Source organism: Salvia splendens, chromosome 22 (genome assembly GCF_004379255.2).
Source record: "Salvia splendens isolate huo1 chromosome 22, SspV2, whole genome shotgun sequence".
In the NCBI taxonomy this organism is placed as follows: domain Eukaryota; kingdom Viridiplantae; phylum Streptophyta; class Magnoliopsida; order Lamiales; family Lamiaceae; genus Salvia; species Salvia splendens.
This window is the reverse complement of record NC_056053.1, coordinates 14,832,907-14,850,095: the sequence shown is the minus strand read 5'-3', so window position 1 is coordinate 14,850,095 and position 17,189 is coordinate 14,832,907. Positions and strand designations below refer to the sequence as shown.

The 17,189-nt window shown below is 36.7% G+C and overlaps 1 protein-coding gene across 2 annotated transcripts; it reads left to right on the top strand.

Annotated features, from left to right (window-relative positions):
* Positions 1 to 1,410: 1,410 nt before the first annotated feature.
* LOC121787383 (pentatricopeptide repeat-containing protein At4g04790, mitochondrial-like) lies at positions 1,411 to 12,090 on the top strand. Of its 2 annotated transcripts, XM_042186091.1 has the most exons (16): positions 1,411 to 1,889; positions 1,967 to 2,014; positions 2,289 to 2,909; positions 3,664 to 3,843; positions 4,303 to 4,367; positions 4,631 to 4,738; positions 4,886 to 4,999; positions 6,647 to 6,742; positions 6,817 to 6,912; positions 7,545 to 7,664; positions 8,572 to 8,676; positions 8,854 to 9,018; positions 9,098 to 9,225; positions 10,126 to 10,204; positions 10,818 to 11,035; positions 11,727 to 12,090. In XM_042186091.1, exons 1-16 carry the CDS (start codon positions 1,523 to 1,525, stop codon positions 11,914 to 11,916), a joined length of 2,700 nt encoding a protein of 899 aa, XP_042042025.1. In that variant the 5' UTR covers positions 1,411 to 1,522; the 3' UTR covers positions 11,917 to 12,090. The 2 variants fall into 2 exon arrangements, with proteins under 2 accessions (XP_042042025.1, XP_042042026.1); XM_042186092.1 differs by lacking the exon at positions 3,664 to 3,843.
* The last annotated feature ends 5,099 nt before the right edge of the window (positions 12,091 to 17,189 follow it).

The following is a 17,189-nucleotide window of genomic DNA, read 5'->3' as shown; positions in this document are numbered from 1 at the left end:
TATGAGCATGATACGTGAAAAAATTACGCGAATAGAATTTGTCTAAATAATCAGCTAAATAGATCAAATTCATGTGATCGGTTTTTATGCACGCCTCCGCTGCCAACCCCTTCAAAATGTTCTATCATTATTTAACCTTAGTATAAAATATTTCATCATCGTTTTGTGTTTTGTACATGTAAAGAGTTAATGACATCCAACCTATAAGATAAAATGTACCCCCTCTCCATCTGTCCCACAATAATATGCACTCTTTCCTTTTTAGTCCGTCCTATAAGAATATGTATTTTCTAATTTTGGAAACTCTTTTATCTCTAAAGAGGTGGGCCCATTCTCCACTAACAATACTTTAATTACTTTTTCTCCCTACCTCTCTCTTACTTTACCAATTTTGCATTAAAATCCGTGCCGAACTCAAAGTGCATATTCTTTAGGGACGGAGGGAGTATTAAATTGGAACATAAATGAAACTATTTGTATAATTTATATAAATATTTTATACCAATATTATATGTGCGATATGATTAGTTGACAACTTTTTTAAATTGATAACTGACAACTATCTCAACAACCTACATTATAGATGTCATCACGAACGAAGACATTTGTGTGTCTAACGTTGCTAACTTGCTAACTTATCAATGCAATGTATTAAAAATGTCAACATAATGATACTGAAATATCAACATAAAATTAAGTTGATATTTTAATACATTATGTTGACATTGATATTTAAATATCAACACACATATGTGTTGACATCTTAATGTGATCGTGTTGACATTTTAATACACTACGGTGGTGTTCGGTTTTCAAGATAAAATAATACCAAGATATAATCTAGGATTGAGTTGTGAGCTTATTTTAGTAATAGAGGGTTAGCTATGACTAATTATCCCATGATTATCCATCTAGGATTGAGTTGTGGGGTTGAATCTCATGAACCAAACATACTACAAATTTAATCACAGGATAAAATCTTGCAAACCGAACACCTCCTACGATGAGTTAACAACTTAACAATTTAAGAAAAGTTAGCATTTTAAATTGTGTTCTAAAATTCGAATGATTTAATATACAATTGAGAGGTGATTGAATTCATCACTAAGAGCATATCCAAGGGAGAAAAGTATATTGAGAAGGTATATTTCTCATTTACTTTTTTAAAAAGGTTATTATACATTCTTAAAAGTAATGGACTCCAAGGATTGAAGGAAAATTAAAAAGGCAACCAAAATAACTAACTTTTTACCTTTTTCTATCAAGAAGAGGTAAAGATATTTTTTCAAAATGAAAGAATGTACTCCTCAAATACCCTTTTCTTTGGAGCATGCAATTTTATAAAGAAGAGGTAAATTGATAGTTATTTCCCTTTACCCCTTTCATTTAATATCTCTTCTCCGAGTTCTCACGAGGCTTTCCAGTTATAGAAAATGATTCGATTCAAAAGAAAGTGAGGGAAACAAAATCCAGTCACAGGCATGTCCCTCTGCCTGCTCAACCTGCCGCCGTTTCATCGACAATGAATGGCACTTTACAAAGGACTCAATCCACCGCCCAAAACCTAGCCTCTCTCTTCCGCTCCGCCGCCGCCACCCTTACATTTAGGCGCGCTAAAACCTCCGCCGCCAGGAGGAAGGGACGCGCACTCTTAAATTCTCCTAGCAACACTTCCTCCCCCTCCTCCTCCGATGACGTTCGCCTGAAAGGCTACATCTCATCCGTCAAACCCCCCTCTCCCGCCGCCTATCTCAACACCAAACGTGAATCAAACCAACTCCTTCTGCTCTCCAACTTCAAAGCGCCGCTTTCTGCTTCACCTGTTCCCAATTCCTCTCTCGGCTCTATTGTCTGTGGTAGCTTGACCTCGGATTGCGTAGATAAAGACGGTAATATGCACAATTTTATGCCAATTTCATGAATTTTTATTTTTACCTAATTTCTGTATTTTATTTCTTTGCCATAGATGAATCTGCGGACCAACTGGCTTCACATGCATCCAGCGTATTGTATGGTACGTAAGTTGGTTTTCAGTAATGGATTATGTTAATCCTGGCTATGGATATGTAAATGTAAATGTAAATGTGCTATCTGTTTAGCCCTTTCCAAATCGATGTTTTTTTTCCTGTCACGCGAACTATGTTTTTTGTCATTCTATTAACTGAATTCACTCATGAGGTCGATCTTTTACGTGTATGGGTCAACAGTCTAATTACAAATTGATTAGCTTAAGAGAATTCCTTTCGCTATGGTGTTAGTCAGAAAGCTGAAATTTTTGTTAGCTGCAGATGAAATGGACTTGAATTGGGATGATGATGAGGACCAAGAGTATCTGCAAGTCAAAAGTGTTATGGTGATGCCATGGTTGGAAACACTGTCAAACAACTGGGCTTCAGAGTGGAGGAAAGAAATCTCACATGTTAAGAAGCAGAAGTGGGTGTTTAAGGACGGACAAGATCCTGGCTACAAACGCCTGGTCAAAATGTGTGCCACAAAACTGGGATCAGATCAAACTGTTGCATTGTTTGGGAAGTTGGGACGAGAAAATGGCCTGGATGAATTTAATATGTTAATCAAGATATGCATAGAGAAGGCAAGAGATACCACAGATGAAGATGTTTCATTACGAGAGATTTATAAGGCCTATCAATTATTCTTAAGGGTTAGAGAATCAGGGTTTCAGATAGAAGAAAAAACGTATGGCCAGTTCCTGATGTATCTAATCGATTTTGAGATGTCAGATGAGTTCTTTTTCTTCCATGAACTAATTAGAGAAGACAATCCCAATTCACTTCCGCGCCTAACTTATTATGAAATGCTACTACGGGTGAGAGTTGATGATGTTGATACACTTCAACAACTTTGCCTTTCTATTGCAACTGAACGTGATGAGAATTATTATCGCCGAGGTAAGCTTCTTCAGTCTTGACAGTACAGAGTGCTTAGTTTCTCCCCTTATCCTTTTATGCTTCGTCTGCCTTCTTTATTCATAATTGTTTTGGGGAATGTAACGTGAAGGTCACGCTCTTCACAATCTCCGAGTTTGGGAGTTGGGACAGTCTTTTTTTTAGCATGTATGGCTAGTACATGATCTTCTCCTGCTCTGTGAAATGGTTTCACCCCTAAATTGAAAGTTGAGGGTGTGCATTGTCTGTCCAAACCTATATTCGATTGGCATTTGACCAGTCCATTTAACTTTTCTATATTTGGGAGGATGAGATACCTACACTTATATATGTCTCATTGCTCTTTGTTTCTTCTCCTTGAAAGCATAGAAACAATATCTTTGTATTTTCTTCTGTCTTTAAGCCTTATGATCTTTTCCCCATCTCCTGATGATCATCCATTCATTACTGATTATCTTGCCTTCTTTTCAAAAAATTTCATATTTTGTTTATATGTTTGTATTTTGATTAATTCTTATGATTATTTCCTGACGGACGTACACTTTTAAGATTTATTGCTACTTGAGGTTCACTTCTAATGACTTCTTGTGTTGGCTTTCTTTTACTTTCTTGGAATGTGATGGTATATGTATATTCAGAGTTGGTATTCTGAATTGGAACCAACTGATGTCCGTTGTCTATGTGTTGATTGAAATTTTGGCGAAGGTCTTGTCCATATTAATGTAAATCTAACTGCAGTGCTGCAATTATCTTCCAGAGGGTTTGTTGCTGGCATTGTATGAAAGTGACCGGAAAGAAGAGTTTCTCATGCTATTGGAAACTCTTGACATATCTAAAGTTACATCAGTTGCAGTTTTAGAGTGCATCTTCAGGGGTTTGGGGAAGTTTTTGCTGGAACATTTTGCAGAAAGATTTCTGTCGGTGCTGAAAGGAAGTGGTTAGTAGTATACTGCAGATTGAGGTTTCAATTAGGAAAAAATTCATGACCAATTTGTTTAAGAATGCATAGCATTTGTCAAACTGTAGCTCTTGAATTCCATCTTTATCTGGAGTCTGTCCTCATTTAGCCTTGGAAAATTTTGCAACAAACAAGGGCTTGTTTTGTGCGCAGTATGAAACTAGCTATTAGGATGACTTTTATCAATATCATATTTGGTAGGAGTAGGACGTAGTAAGTAATATGTATATCTCTAATTTCCTAGTATTCTGAAGAAACTAGCTATTAGGGTGTAGTCTCATATCTATTGTGTAAAATGTCTTTTCCTAGTTCCTACTCTGTAGGTAGTTATCACTATATTATTCATTGGATATATTAGATTTGTCCTGAACTTGAGGTGTTCTGTTGGCGCTTTAGCCTCCTGGTTGATTGTAATGTGGAGTTTCTGGTCAAGTGCAGACATTGGAGCTGAAAACATATCAAATTTCATCCTCGAGTATGCAATCAGCATGCCTAACTTAGCGGTGAGGAACTTTTCATGAATGCTACTGGTGTAGTTATTCTGGTGCTTCATGTGGTAATTTGTGCCCCATTATACAGATCATTATCCTCTTGTTGGTATGGGGGATATGGTTTGGTTTACTGTAGTTTAATGGGCTGTGATACACCTTGTGAGTGTGGTCCAGGAACTGCTGTTTGTTCTTGAACTTGTGCATTTACTCTACATATCATAACTGAACTTTTATTTGTTTCTATTGTCTAATTTGTCTTCTGTTTGTTGTTAAAGGTTGAAGGTATCATCAGAAAGTTCCGAGCTTTGCATACTAAGATCGAGGTGTTGCCTACTTCTGTGCAATATGAAAAGCTTATTGCATATAGTTGCAAGTTTTTTAAGGTGTGTATGACTTAAGTTATTTCAATTATACGGTTCTCTATCAGGAAAGAAACTCAAACTTAACTTGGCCATGCTTATTCCTGGTTTTGTCCTAATGTTGATATTTTACTTTTTTAACTTGTATGATATACTACAAATAATTTTCAGATACATGAGGCACTTGATGTAGTTGATGAGGCACTTGGATCTGGTGTTTCTTTATCATTGGACACAATTCATTCTATATTAGATGCTTGTGATCGTAGCTGTGAATTTAACCTGGTATGTAAATCTTCTCCTAAATATATAATCCTTGCACCAAATCATGATAATGATTCATTATTTCTATTATTTAATGAAGAGTTAAAAACTTCAAACTTCATGTCTTATGTATTTCAGAATCGCAACAAGTACACACTTAGATTCTAGTCCTGTAGATGTTAAGTATCTGGATATGCTCACTTCTGTACATCTTCATCTGCTCTTGCTCTTTCAGGGGAACCCAAATTCTTTATATATACAAATGATTCCATTTACATCTCTATTGATCTATTTCGTGCACTCTTTTGTTTAATTGTGTATGATATAGATTCTTTGCTATTAGGTTGAGATGACCCCTTTTGTTTTTTGCACGTGCTTTGTAAAAATCATAATAAATAGTTAAAGTAGAGGGAAAGTAAATTAAGAGAGAGATTAATATGGAAGAGACTCTCTTCTACATTATTCTTTCTTTTACTTTACTTTTCCTCCACTTTAACTATTTATTATGATTTTTCCAAAACACGTGTGAAAAACGAACGGGGTCATCTTAAATGGGACAAAGGGAGTACTAAGTTACCAGGTTGGCCTAATGTTATTGTTATGTTAGTATGATAAGTTTTATATAGTACAACATACTCCCTTTGTCCCCTAATATGTGTCCCACTTTGACCCGACACGAGTTTTAAGAAATGTATAGAGTGGGTTGAAAGAGTTAGTGGAATGCGGGTCCTACATTTGTGTATTAGTTTTATAATAAATGTGACTGAAAATAAGTTAGTGGAATGTGGTGTGCACCAGTGTTGTTAGGGCGGGAGCGAACCGGGGCGATGAGGTAAAAATCCGGGGCACTCGCCCCATGAATTGGGGCTCCCTAATGTGCAGAGGTATAAATGAGAGAGATGAGAAGTAAAAGAAATTAAATGAGCAAATAAGCTAGAGATATAAATGAGAATAAGCAGTCCCCATGACACATTAATGGAGAAATACTCCCTCTGTCCCATTAAAAATGAAACGTTCTTTTTGGGCTGTCCCATTAAAAATGAAATGTTTCCTAAAATAGAAATATCCTTATCTCTACTTTTCCATCTCTCTTACTTTACTCTCTCTTCTTTAACTCATAAAACAACACTACATAAAATCCCGTGCCAAAAAGCAAACGTTTCATATTTATTGGGACGAAGGGAGTATGAAGTAGTAAAGCACTGTTGATGAGTCTAAATGTTGTTAACCAGTTACATTAGGAGAGAGAGAGAGAGAGATTGGAAGATGAAAATTAGAAGAAATTATCTCATTTTCAACTTCTTAATCCCAACATCAAAGTATTTTTGGTGGGGTTATATTTTAACTACAATGATTTATCAATTTCATGAAGTACAATCTACGAGTGTTCTTACATGTAATCAAAATATTATAATAAAAGGACATCCTGTAAAAGTTGATCGCCAATTTTTCATGAAAAGTCTGAAGTTTGATGATGAAGGGAAGAGTATGATGTACATTTCCCTGATCAGGGATTCATTCAGGGATTATACTAATTTCTTTAATCGTGAAACTCCCTCTTTTCCTTGTGTTAGTTGTGTAATATATTGCACTTGTGTATCATGTTAACTTGGACTTCTTGGTTTGTGATGATATTCAGTATTTGATATGGTTTCTTTCAATTTCCAGGTCCATCAGATATATTCGAGGATATCTAACCATAATCTGGAACGAAATAATGAGACATTCAGGAGAATGATACTTCTATGTGTGAAGATGAAAGATGTTAGTCCTTGGTTTAGGATATCAACCTAATCTGCAGCATAAGCTACATGTTTTAACTTTTCATATTACTGCAGTTTGAAGGTGCATATGGACTGATCGATGATTGGAAAAAAGAATCAACACCAACAACTGGAATGTACAACGTGATACTAGCTGGATATTTCCGTGAGGTAGCTCAAGTTCTTGATTGCACTGTGTTCTTATTCTTGCAATGTGGTGTCGAAGTTTTCTCTAAAACATGCATGTTAAACCTCTAAATATTTTCCCACATTGACTTGGTGATGATCATGCCTCATATACATTAGTGTGGATAACCCTCCCCATTATGAGGCCTTTGAAGGTGGTGAGTGGCCCATTTCTAATATGGTATACAGACCCTGGGACTTCACATACTAAAGAGTTATTTATGTTAAAGTTTTCCTAGGTTGGCTGCCAAGGTCAAGAACGTGATTGTGAACTATATACTATATAATTTTTGCTTGTTTTTACAATTCTTAGTTCAGTGGTTAGGGCAAGATGAAGATTTAGAAGAAGTTGCTTTGATTATAAATGTGTTGTAATTTTTCTGCCTCATATTAGGTTACTATTTGTAGAATGGTAGGTACTGAGGTTTTTCATGAACCTACACAAGCTGACTTGTGAAATTGCATGTGAGTTCAGTTTCTTTCATAAATTCTAATCCACAAAAAAATATGGAGTGCCTGTATGGTGATTTATTTATATATAGCTAGCTGTTAGTGATGGTGTCTGCTTCTTATTGTAAACGTTTTTATTGACATTCTCTGTTTGCTGGGTCTTGCAGAAAAATGTTCAAAGTGCCCATAATGTTCTCAAACAAATGGAAGATGCAGGCGTGAAACCTGATGCTATTACTTACAGCTATCTCATTGCCAACACCCAGCGTGAAAAAGATATAGCTAAGGTTTTCTATGGCTTTTGTTTGTTCTTGTTGACTGGTATAGCAATAAGCTACACTCTAATGGGATAGAAATTCCTTGCTCATGGCCCCTTGTAAACTAAGGGTTGGATACTGGAATTCTGGAACTGCAGTTCTTTAGATCAAATACTATTGATTTTCTTCCATGTTTAAATCATATGGCTTAACTCCTAGGCTCTGTTTGACAAGAGTTGTATCATGTTGGATGTTTTTAAATTGGAAGTGTTTCCCATGCCATGCATTTAAATTCTAGTTTTGAGTTCTGACTGCGGGGTAATTCATTAGAATGACATCTCTTACATTCTATCAAGTGAGCTGTACTAGAAGTCACAGTATGTTTGGCAAGCATGCATGAATTTATGAATTTAGGAGGTGCTTGGTATGATGGAATGGAAGAGGGAATAGGACAGTGACAGTGACAGTGACAGTGACTCCTACCTCTGTTCCATTCCTTTGCTTGGTATGACTCTTTGTTAGGAATCATCATTCCCACTGGATTAGGCATAGTCATTCCTTTATCAGTCCATGCGATTAGCCATTCCACACCCACCTTTAGTCCACATCTCTTCACAAGAATCACAATCCATTTCATCATACCAAGCACCTCCTTGGTCAATGAAAACTTTCTTTCTATTTTAGTTCGTTCCAAGAAATTATCTACCAACACAAAGCCAACTCTGGTTTGAGTGGCCCTTTCTTTGGGAAATTTTTCTATATATTGAAATGTAACTCTTGCTGTTATTAGCTTGATTTACAACTGTGAATGCTCTGATTTATGTGGTTTTTTGTTGGGAAATGCATCTATTATAGACATATACCCTGCTCTTATTAGCATGATTTACAGATCTCGGAGAGTCCTGTCCTGATTTTTTCTGTGTTGAACTCATTGTAGTATTATGATGAGATGAGTAAATCAGGAATCACACCAACAAAGCAGGTTTTCATGGCCCTTATAAATGCATATGCATCCTATGGAAATTTCGAATATGCTAGAGAGGTATGCATTATCTCTTCAAATCTCTGTTGCTTTCAAGATGAGATCTTTCCTGTAGACGTGGCTCTTTGCCTTCAAAATGAATCAATAATTGAGAAGTGTCCATGCTCTCAGCTCTGTGCAATTAGTACAAGAGTGAACCTTTGCTGCTATAATGTAATATCATTGACTTACATACAGGTTGCATCGAGCTATAATTTACCAGCAAAATACTTGAAGGAAATCAACAGTGTGCTTGTTGGAGCTCTTGCTTCAAATGGGAAGTTATCTGATGCCCTTGAGTTATATGAAAAAATGAAGGGAGACAATTGTGATTTAGATCCCAGAGCAATTAAATGTCTCATTGTAAGTTAGTTCTGCATGTTTGGATAAACAGCCATATAATGATGAATGCTTGGAATTAAATGCTTCTGATCTCTTACAGGAACATTATCAGTCTGAAGGACAGGTGAACAAAGTGTTGGAGTTACTTGAGGAATTGAATGATTCGCCTCATTGGGTTGATGCCTGCTTCAGGGTTATTTCACATTGTGTTCGACAAGAGAATTTGAGGTCCTCATTGTCTGATTGCTCGTTTTCATATATTTATTGCTTTTGGTCAAATTGCAACTACAAACATGACTTTCACAACTTTTCAAGTTAAAAAACATTACTTTCACAACTTTTCAAGTTAAAAACATGACTTTTAATTTCTGGCGCCAAAGTTGATCTTTATAATTTGTGAAATTTACAACATCGAAGTTGGTCGAAGTTAAAGCTGGCATGGCAATTGGAAAAGTACACGTGGACAAGCCCACCAGCCAACTTCAGTTGACACTGTCTCATAAATTGCATATAATATCATGAAGTTCGCACACTATTTTGGTTTTCAACATGACTTTCAAATTGGTTCTGTATTATGTCCTCAATTTTACAAATTTTTCCAACTGCGACACCAATTAAAAATTGTGTGAAATTTGATTTTATGATGTTCAGTTTATACTTTTTTTGATGTTATGTTATGATCTGTTGGCAATACATAATTACCAAATTTTGTGTACTCAATGGGATTATATACAATTAATAGAAAAGTCATGTTTAAAATCAGAATCATTTGTAAAGTTCATGATATCATATGCCAATTTTATGTACTTATGGGATTATACTCAATTAATTGAAAAGTCATGTTAAAAGTCAGAATCATTTGTAAAGTTCATGACATTATATGCAAATACAAAACTACATCATTCCAAGTGGCCACGTTAGATCCAATTTGACTGGACAGCTAGTCCAGGATTATTCTCCAATAGCATGTTAGATTCAATATGATCGATCGGTCTTATAAATTGGAAAAATAATAAAGGTCTGGTTTTTGTTGTGAAGATTTAAAAATCATTGTAAGCCAGTAAGATGCGATTAACTCTTATTTTTTCCTGGGAACTTTCTTGATTATAGTTGCTTTTGCTTGTTTAGATCCACTGTTAATTTGCTGAAGCAACTAAAGGATAAGTTCATTGATGCTGAAGTTGCTCTGGAAGTTCTGTTTGATGAGGTATTGTTTCAACTTTCCTCTGACAAGGTACTAATAGGACTACATACCTTGCCTGGTGCTACTCATACTTATTACTTGTACTTTAGTACAGGAGAAATCAAATAGATATAAATATTACCAAAAAGAACAAAAATATAACATTCATGTTGCCTAGGGATATATTAGAATGTAATTCATGCATCAGTTCATATCTGATAGAAGTTGTTCCCATAACCACCGGTAGACCTTTTCTACTTGAAGTTAAAGATAGGCTTACATGGCGAATAACTCTTAAGGGCATTTGCTTTGAGTGATACACTGATACGATGAATAGATAAACATAATCCAAGTTAATCTACCATTTACTTTTGATGGATTGATGAGTTTTAATTTATTTGACCATCCTATCCTTCAAATACTCAAACCTATGTTTTATGCATCTATCCTATCACTCATAGTAAATGGCCACTTGGGAAATAAAAGGTAACAAAGAAAAAATATAAACTAAGAGAGGAATCCTGAAAAGCAAAATTTCTGGCTAAGGTAATCAATTCCATAAGTTTCCTCATTTCTGAAACGTTAACCTTTCTGAATTGCATGCAGCCTTATACTATTTAGCTTTATTATGGAGTAGGTCTTTTGTCTATATGCGGAGCATGAACCAACAGACATGCAGTTTGGTCTCAATTTGCTTGAAGCTGTCAAGGAAAAAGTTGGTGTTCGCCCTTCACGGAAAAGTCTGGATTTTCTCCTCAGTGCTTGCACTAATGCAAAAGATACAAAGAGTTCCTTCTTGATCTGGAAAGAATATAAGAGGGCTGGCCTTCCATACAATGTTCTGAGTTTCGTAAGGTAAATCTGTGTAGCTTCTTTATGGGTTATGGTTTGATTAAGTTGATTTCAACTGTTACTCTAAAATCTTATTTGCCTCACAACTGGGTATTCTTTTCTTGTTCTTTTGTACTCGCTGTAGCATTTATCTAAAATGCTTTTTCAAGGCATCTTGTTGTTTATCTCCTTAATGAGAACTTTTAAAAGCTTTTAGTTTTGGCTCCACTCAAGCAGATTGCCACATGATAATTCATATTTAAAATTTCATTGGAGATGTTAAACTTGTGTATGTAGCATCTTATGTGATTTGGAGAAGGTTTTCTAAGTTGTGGGTGCAGAAAGAATGTGATTCGCTCAAGTGTCGTGACTCTCAGATTATTAACAATCATTATTTTTCAATGGGAGAATTTGACTCTACAGAGCCTTCTTTATATCGCCCTTTGGATATGGGTTTATGTATTGGTACTTGTCATGTCAATTAGTCTGAGTTGTATTAATAGCTCCATTGTTAAAAATAATGTATGAGAAGACACAAAACTCTCATCATGTTATTGTCAAGGCAATCTGCGGTGTTGCAAACTGCAATGTTTGTGTTAGCACCACTAAAGGTTGGGGTAGTTTCGGGAGATAATAGGTCCGGGTCAGGCTATTCAGTTGTAAAGAGCATGAAAACTGCATCCTCAATTGCAATGCGTTGTTCAACTTTGTGCAGGATGTATCAGGCTCTTTTGGCTTCAGGTGATACAAAGTCGGCAGAGAGACTCCTGAACAAGATACCACAATCTGATGCCCATGTCCGCTGTGTCATCAAAGCGTGCCAAGAAACGTACGGGAAAGCAGAGTTCGTTAGAAAGAAAGGGACAAAGAAAAAGAAGGCAACAATGGCGAAGTCTATTATATAGTGTAGAAGCCAAAAACAGAGTAACCAGGCACGCCAATTGTAAACATGTAGTCCTCTGTATTCTTCTAAATTTCCAGTGTATTTAACCACAGAAAAGTAGAATCTAGAGTAGGACAATGATATAATAAATCTGCACGAGTTGCAATATTTATTAAAGTGCATTTCTTGATTGATACGACCTTGTTATACTTGCTGCGTTTAGTCTTCTGATGTCTAAATTGTAGAATGGAAGATAAATGTTACTCGTCAAATGTGTATTTCCTTTGAAAATGAGTTAGCAACCATGATTCCATGAAGCCTCTCATTCAAAGCATTAGCTTCAAAACTCTGCCAGCTCTGTCACCATCCGATATTCCTGTTACAGCTCGAAGAGAAGCAGAAGAAGTGCTAAGTGTAACTAATCCGAGCTGGAAAGGAGAGAGGGACAGAGACATGTCACGTGGAGTAACGAACTTCAACAGGAAGCGGTAACTGTCAAAGAGAAGAAGAGTTGAGAAGATGAGAGCCGAAGCTTGATCTATAAACAAGAGATTGGTTAGTAGCTATTCGTTCATGAAAAGTGAGAAGTTTTATGCGGTCATTGAGTGAATTTGGGGTTTCCGCTTTGAATGTGCTTAGCTACTGTGTATATGTTGGAGTTTTCAGGAGCGTTGGTTAATGAACATTAGAGTTTCAAGAACAAAACATTAATAATGTCTAGTTCCAATAGTAGTTTGTTCCAGAACACATTTTGTTATAGTATCTCAAGAGTCCCCAACATCCTTACAAATACATGGGTGTTGGATATCATATTCAATCAATAAAATAGAACAATCATGTTCTCTCTACAATCCTTTTATCATGGTATCTGTTAGGATGAATTGTGTCACAGATTTTAGCTCTTTTTTGCACTTTAATGATGTTATTTGCATGTTTAGATGTAAGGTTTTGGTGTAAAAAAGGAAGGATACGTAAATGCACCGTGTAGAGAGAACGATGCGGAGTAGAGAAGAAGATTGAAGGGTTTTGCACGTTGATGAAGGATGGTATAGTGGTTCGAGGCTCTCAAGCTAAGAAAGTTGGCCAACGTGGGACATTAACTCAATCTAGCAAACAGTTCCAACTGCAAGCTAAAAGGGTGGACTTCTCGAAGACTGTGATCTCTACTACATCTGCATCGCACGTGATCAAGTTTCCTTACGTCTTAGGGTTCGAGGCTCTCAAGCCAAGAAAGTTGGCCAACGTGGGACATTAACTCAATCTAGCAAACAGTTCCAACTGCAAGCTAAAATGGTGGACTTCTCGAAGACTGTGATCTCCTTACGTCTTGGATGAAAACTATATAAGAGCGACTTGTGTTCTTGGAATTTTAGCCTCTAATTTAGTTTCCTTAGTTAATTTTACTAGCTTTCTTTACATTCTTTGAACCTTAAATATGTTTTCCTAGTTAGATTTACAAGTTTTGTTACTCGCTTTCTTAGTTAAATCTACAAGCTATCTCTACGTTTTAATGTTCGATCTCAAGATTTCAAGTTTACAAGCTTTCGCAAACTCATGCAAACTTTCGTTCATGTTACAAGCTTTGTTATGTTTCGTGCTAAGTGATTTACGATACTTCTAGTTAGAGATCTTAAATGCTTTTGTGTGATGATCGATTTCAGTTTTAAATGCTCAAAGGTTTGGTCAATTAGTTTATGTTTCAGCATTTACTTCGTGTTTGAAATGCATGGTAGATTAGTTTATGTTTTCTTTGCGCTAGGTAGCTTAGATTAGGTGCTTCCGCTTGGTTAAGTTGGCCATCATTTGGTGCCTAACTACGTGTTTATATCTTCGTTTCTTCAAGTTGCATAGCTTAAGGGATGAAGATATTGTTGCTTTGTACTTCATTTTTAGTTAAATTAGATGTTTGAATCTTTATTTACTTTAATTTGCATTTTCTAATGTGTTAATTAGTTTTTTCTTAACTTATGCATGCAAAGGACATCATTAGCCGGTGTTTCCCTAAATTCCGGACGTGGAGCTTTGCGCCCATCGTCTACTGTAGCATAGTACCATTCTTTTCCACCTTTACCTTTCTTTTATTCCTTTTACTCCTTTCATACCTCATGATACCTCATGGTACACTGCAAGATTTTCATCTCTTCTTTCTACGATAGATTAGTTTAATCGTAACTTATTTTCTTCCAATGTTTGCAAATACATGTGACTACATGTTTACTCTCTGCCATCGCTGCATACTGTAGAGCATGTCAGCTCACATGTACCTGCCCAACTTTTACCTTCCTTTTCTAGATTAGTTTACCATTTCTTTAAATCTCTAAGTGTTATTGCTTTCTTACATGTTGCATGCCTAGTTACTTGCCCAAGTTGTTTACCTTTAATTAAGTTCCCGCCTAGAGTAGTTAGTTAGCAAGTAACCCAAATGATAAAGCGTGGCTGCACATCCAACAACCTCCCGCGATCAACCCTTTTGTGCTAGAGTTATCGTTCTGTATGGGTTCGACATCCCGACTTCCCTTATACTAACCAATACTCCCTCCGTCCCACTCTAAGTAAATCATTTTACTTTTTGGGATGTCTCACTCTAAATGACAGATTTCTAAAAATAGAAACATCACTCTCCTTTTTCATGTCTCTCTTACTTTATTCTCTCCATTAACTTACAAAACAACATTACATAAAATCTTGTGCCGCCCATTTTATCAAGTTAGGAAGGCTTTTCAAAAGGGAACTTATAAATTTCTTTGACTGGACATTTGGGTAGTGGGAACACGATGCCCATTCTATCAAGTTAGGACAATCAAGTCCAACACGATTGCAATCTACTCAATATCACGAGCAAGATTTCGATCTTGATTTGTTTTTGAGAACTCAGAGAAGTTCTCATCATAGTTCCATACCCCCTCAAACCCTTGACTAAACCAAGGCAAAAATCAACCCCTACCACCACACATCTAAGCCGAAAAAACTACCAGGACTAAGTGAGTACCAACCAAACCAAATCCAAAATGTCCAAACAAGTTGATCAGTATCAGTGGGATTCAAGTTAGACGGAAAAAACATTCTTGTTTGGTCCCACCTCGAGGGAGATCAGGAACCTCCAAAAACCACCGACGCAGAGTTCATGAAATGGCAAGTTGCGGACTTCACTGTGTTCACATGGTTTATCCAAAACATGGAGCCTAAACTCGTTATGCAATTCACTCAACACCAAACTGCCAAGGCGTTATGGTGGAACCTCGAAATAACATTCAGGGTCAGAGCTGGCCCCGTCCAAATCTACATTCTCGAGATCAGAACCAACCAACTCAAACAAGGGAATGAGTTCCTAGAACAATATTACGGTGACCTCCAAAAATTTTGTGGGTCGAAACTAATGCCCGAAAGCCCTGCCCCGACATATGTTGCAAGTAGGAAGTCAATACATACACAAAAGAGGCATAAATCAAAAGGTTGTACCAATTTCTATTTGGTTTGGATGACAAATACGATGCTCTCAGACGAGAGCTTCTAAAGCAAAGCCCTGAGTCCTCATCTGAAGACGCTTTTGGAATCATCAAACAAGAAGAAACATTTACTTAAATTTGGAAGTCCCCACCCAAACCCTTGATTCGGTAATTGGGGCAGGGTTCGGAGGCCGAATAGGTGGACCACCGCCACTCCACCGGAACCAAAATAGATGATTCCTTCTCCAACCGACCTCGGGTGGAAAGATCCAAGCTATTTAGCAGTCACTACAGAATGGCGAAACATACAAAGGAGATATGTTTCGATGTAGGCCTGTCAAATCGGATATCCGAGGATACCCGGTCCAAAAATTTCTAGTACCCGATTCCGAATTTACCAAAATCAAATACCCGATCCGAAAATGATTTCGGGTACCCAGATACCCGGCTCGGGTATCCAGTCCCGATCGTAGATTTTTATTTTATTTATTTTGTTGTTTTTTTAAGAAAATTAACTACAAACCTTTTGAAATACAAACTTCTTGTTCGAATTTGATACAAACTTGAAGTAGTTCGAGTTTAAGATAAAATAAAACTACTAAAAATATGTAGAAATAAAAAACTCATAAGTTATACTCCCTCCGTTCCATGTTAATAGAGTCATTTTTTCTATTTTGGGAAGTTCCAAGTTAATTGAGTCATTTCTATTTTTAGCAAAAGGTAATTCTCACTTTTACTTTATTCTTTCTTCGTCTCTCTTACTTTATTCTCTCTTACTTTTTCCACCGTCTATTTAACACACTATTCTTAAACTTCGTGCGGAAAAGAAATCCCTCTATTAACAAGGAACGGAGGGAGTAACATCTATCATTCATCCATAATAAACAACACAATTCATACATTAATCCTAGATGTGACTTAAAAGTGAAGGATTTTGGGAGAACATTTGGTTTTTTTAAATAATAAAATAAATACATAATTTATTTAATTTTAAATTTTTAAAAAAATCAGGTAATTCAGGTAATTTGGGTATACCCGATCGGGTATCGGGTTACCTGATACCCGCTAATCCAAAAATCATATAACCCAAACCCGATCCCGAAACCAAAAAATTCAGGTATCAGGTATCCAATATTCGATATCCATTTTGACAACCCTGTTTCAGGTGGTCGGCTAATCGAAGTGATGGGACGACGGACTCAAAGCCAATCGAACCAAGTCGCAAAAGGAAAGTATGCGATTGGGAGACGCTAATGGAAAGAACGATTTTTCACCCCGGTGGGCAGCCAAGCAACCTAGGGCAACGATGAGAGATCGGCGCAAATCCTAACCAAGAACGGCGGGCCGACAACGTCGGGCGGCAGGTGGTCCGTGAAGGGTCGGACATTGATGAATTATCTAAGGCAAAATGAACATATGTTGAAACTGCAGGTTGTGATTTTTCCCCATTCGAGGGGGCTGACACTGCTGCCGAGCAGATCTTAAACACAACTCAAACTGTGGAACAAAGTGTAGCCCTGACATCTCCCCATCTGATATCTGAGGTAAACAACTTTATTGAGAACTCTGTTAATATTGTTACGGACAATATAGTTACAGAAGGGAGATAGATCATTGATGAGGATACTGGACAATATATTTTTCCACCTCAGAGTACTCGAGGAATTCCACCCAAAAGATATTCTTCGAAAAGATAGGCAGAAGACGGTCAAAATATCATGTGGGTAGTGTGGTAAAAGCAAACTTGACAAACTGGCCAAAGCATTTGAGGAAGCTCAATATGAAGAAGAAGAAATCCCACGAACAGTAAAAGAAGCCTTGAAAATCAAACGCTAGAGAGAAGCGATGA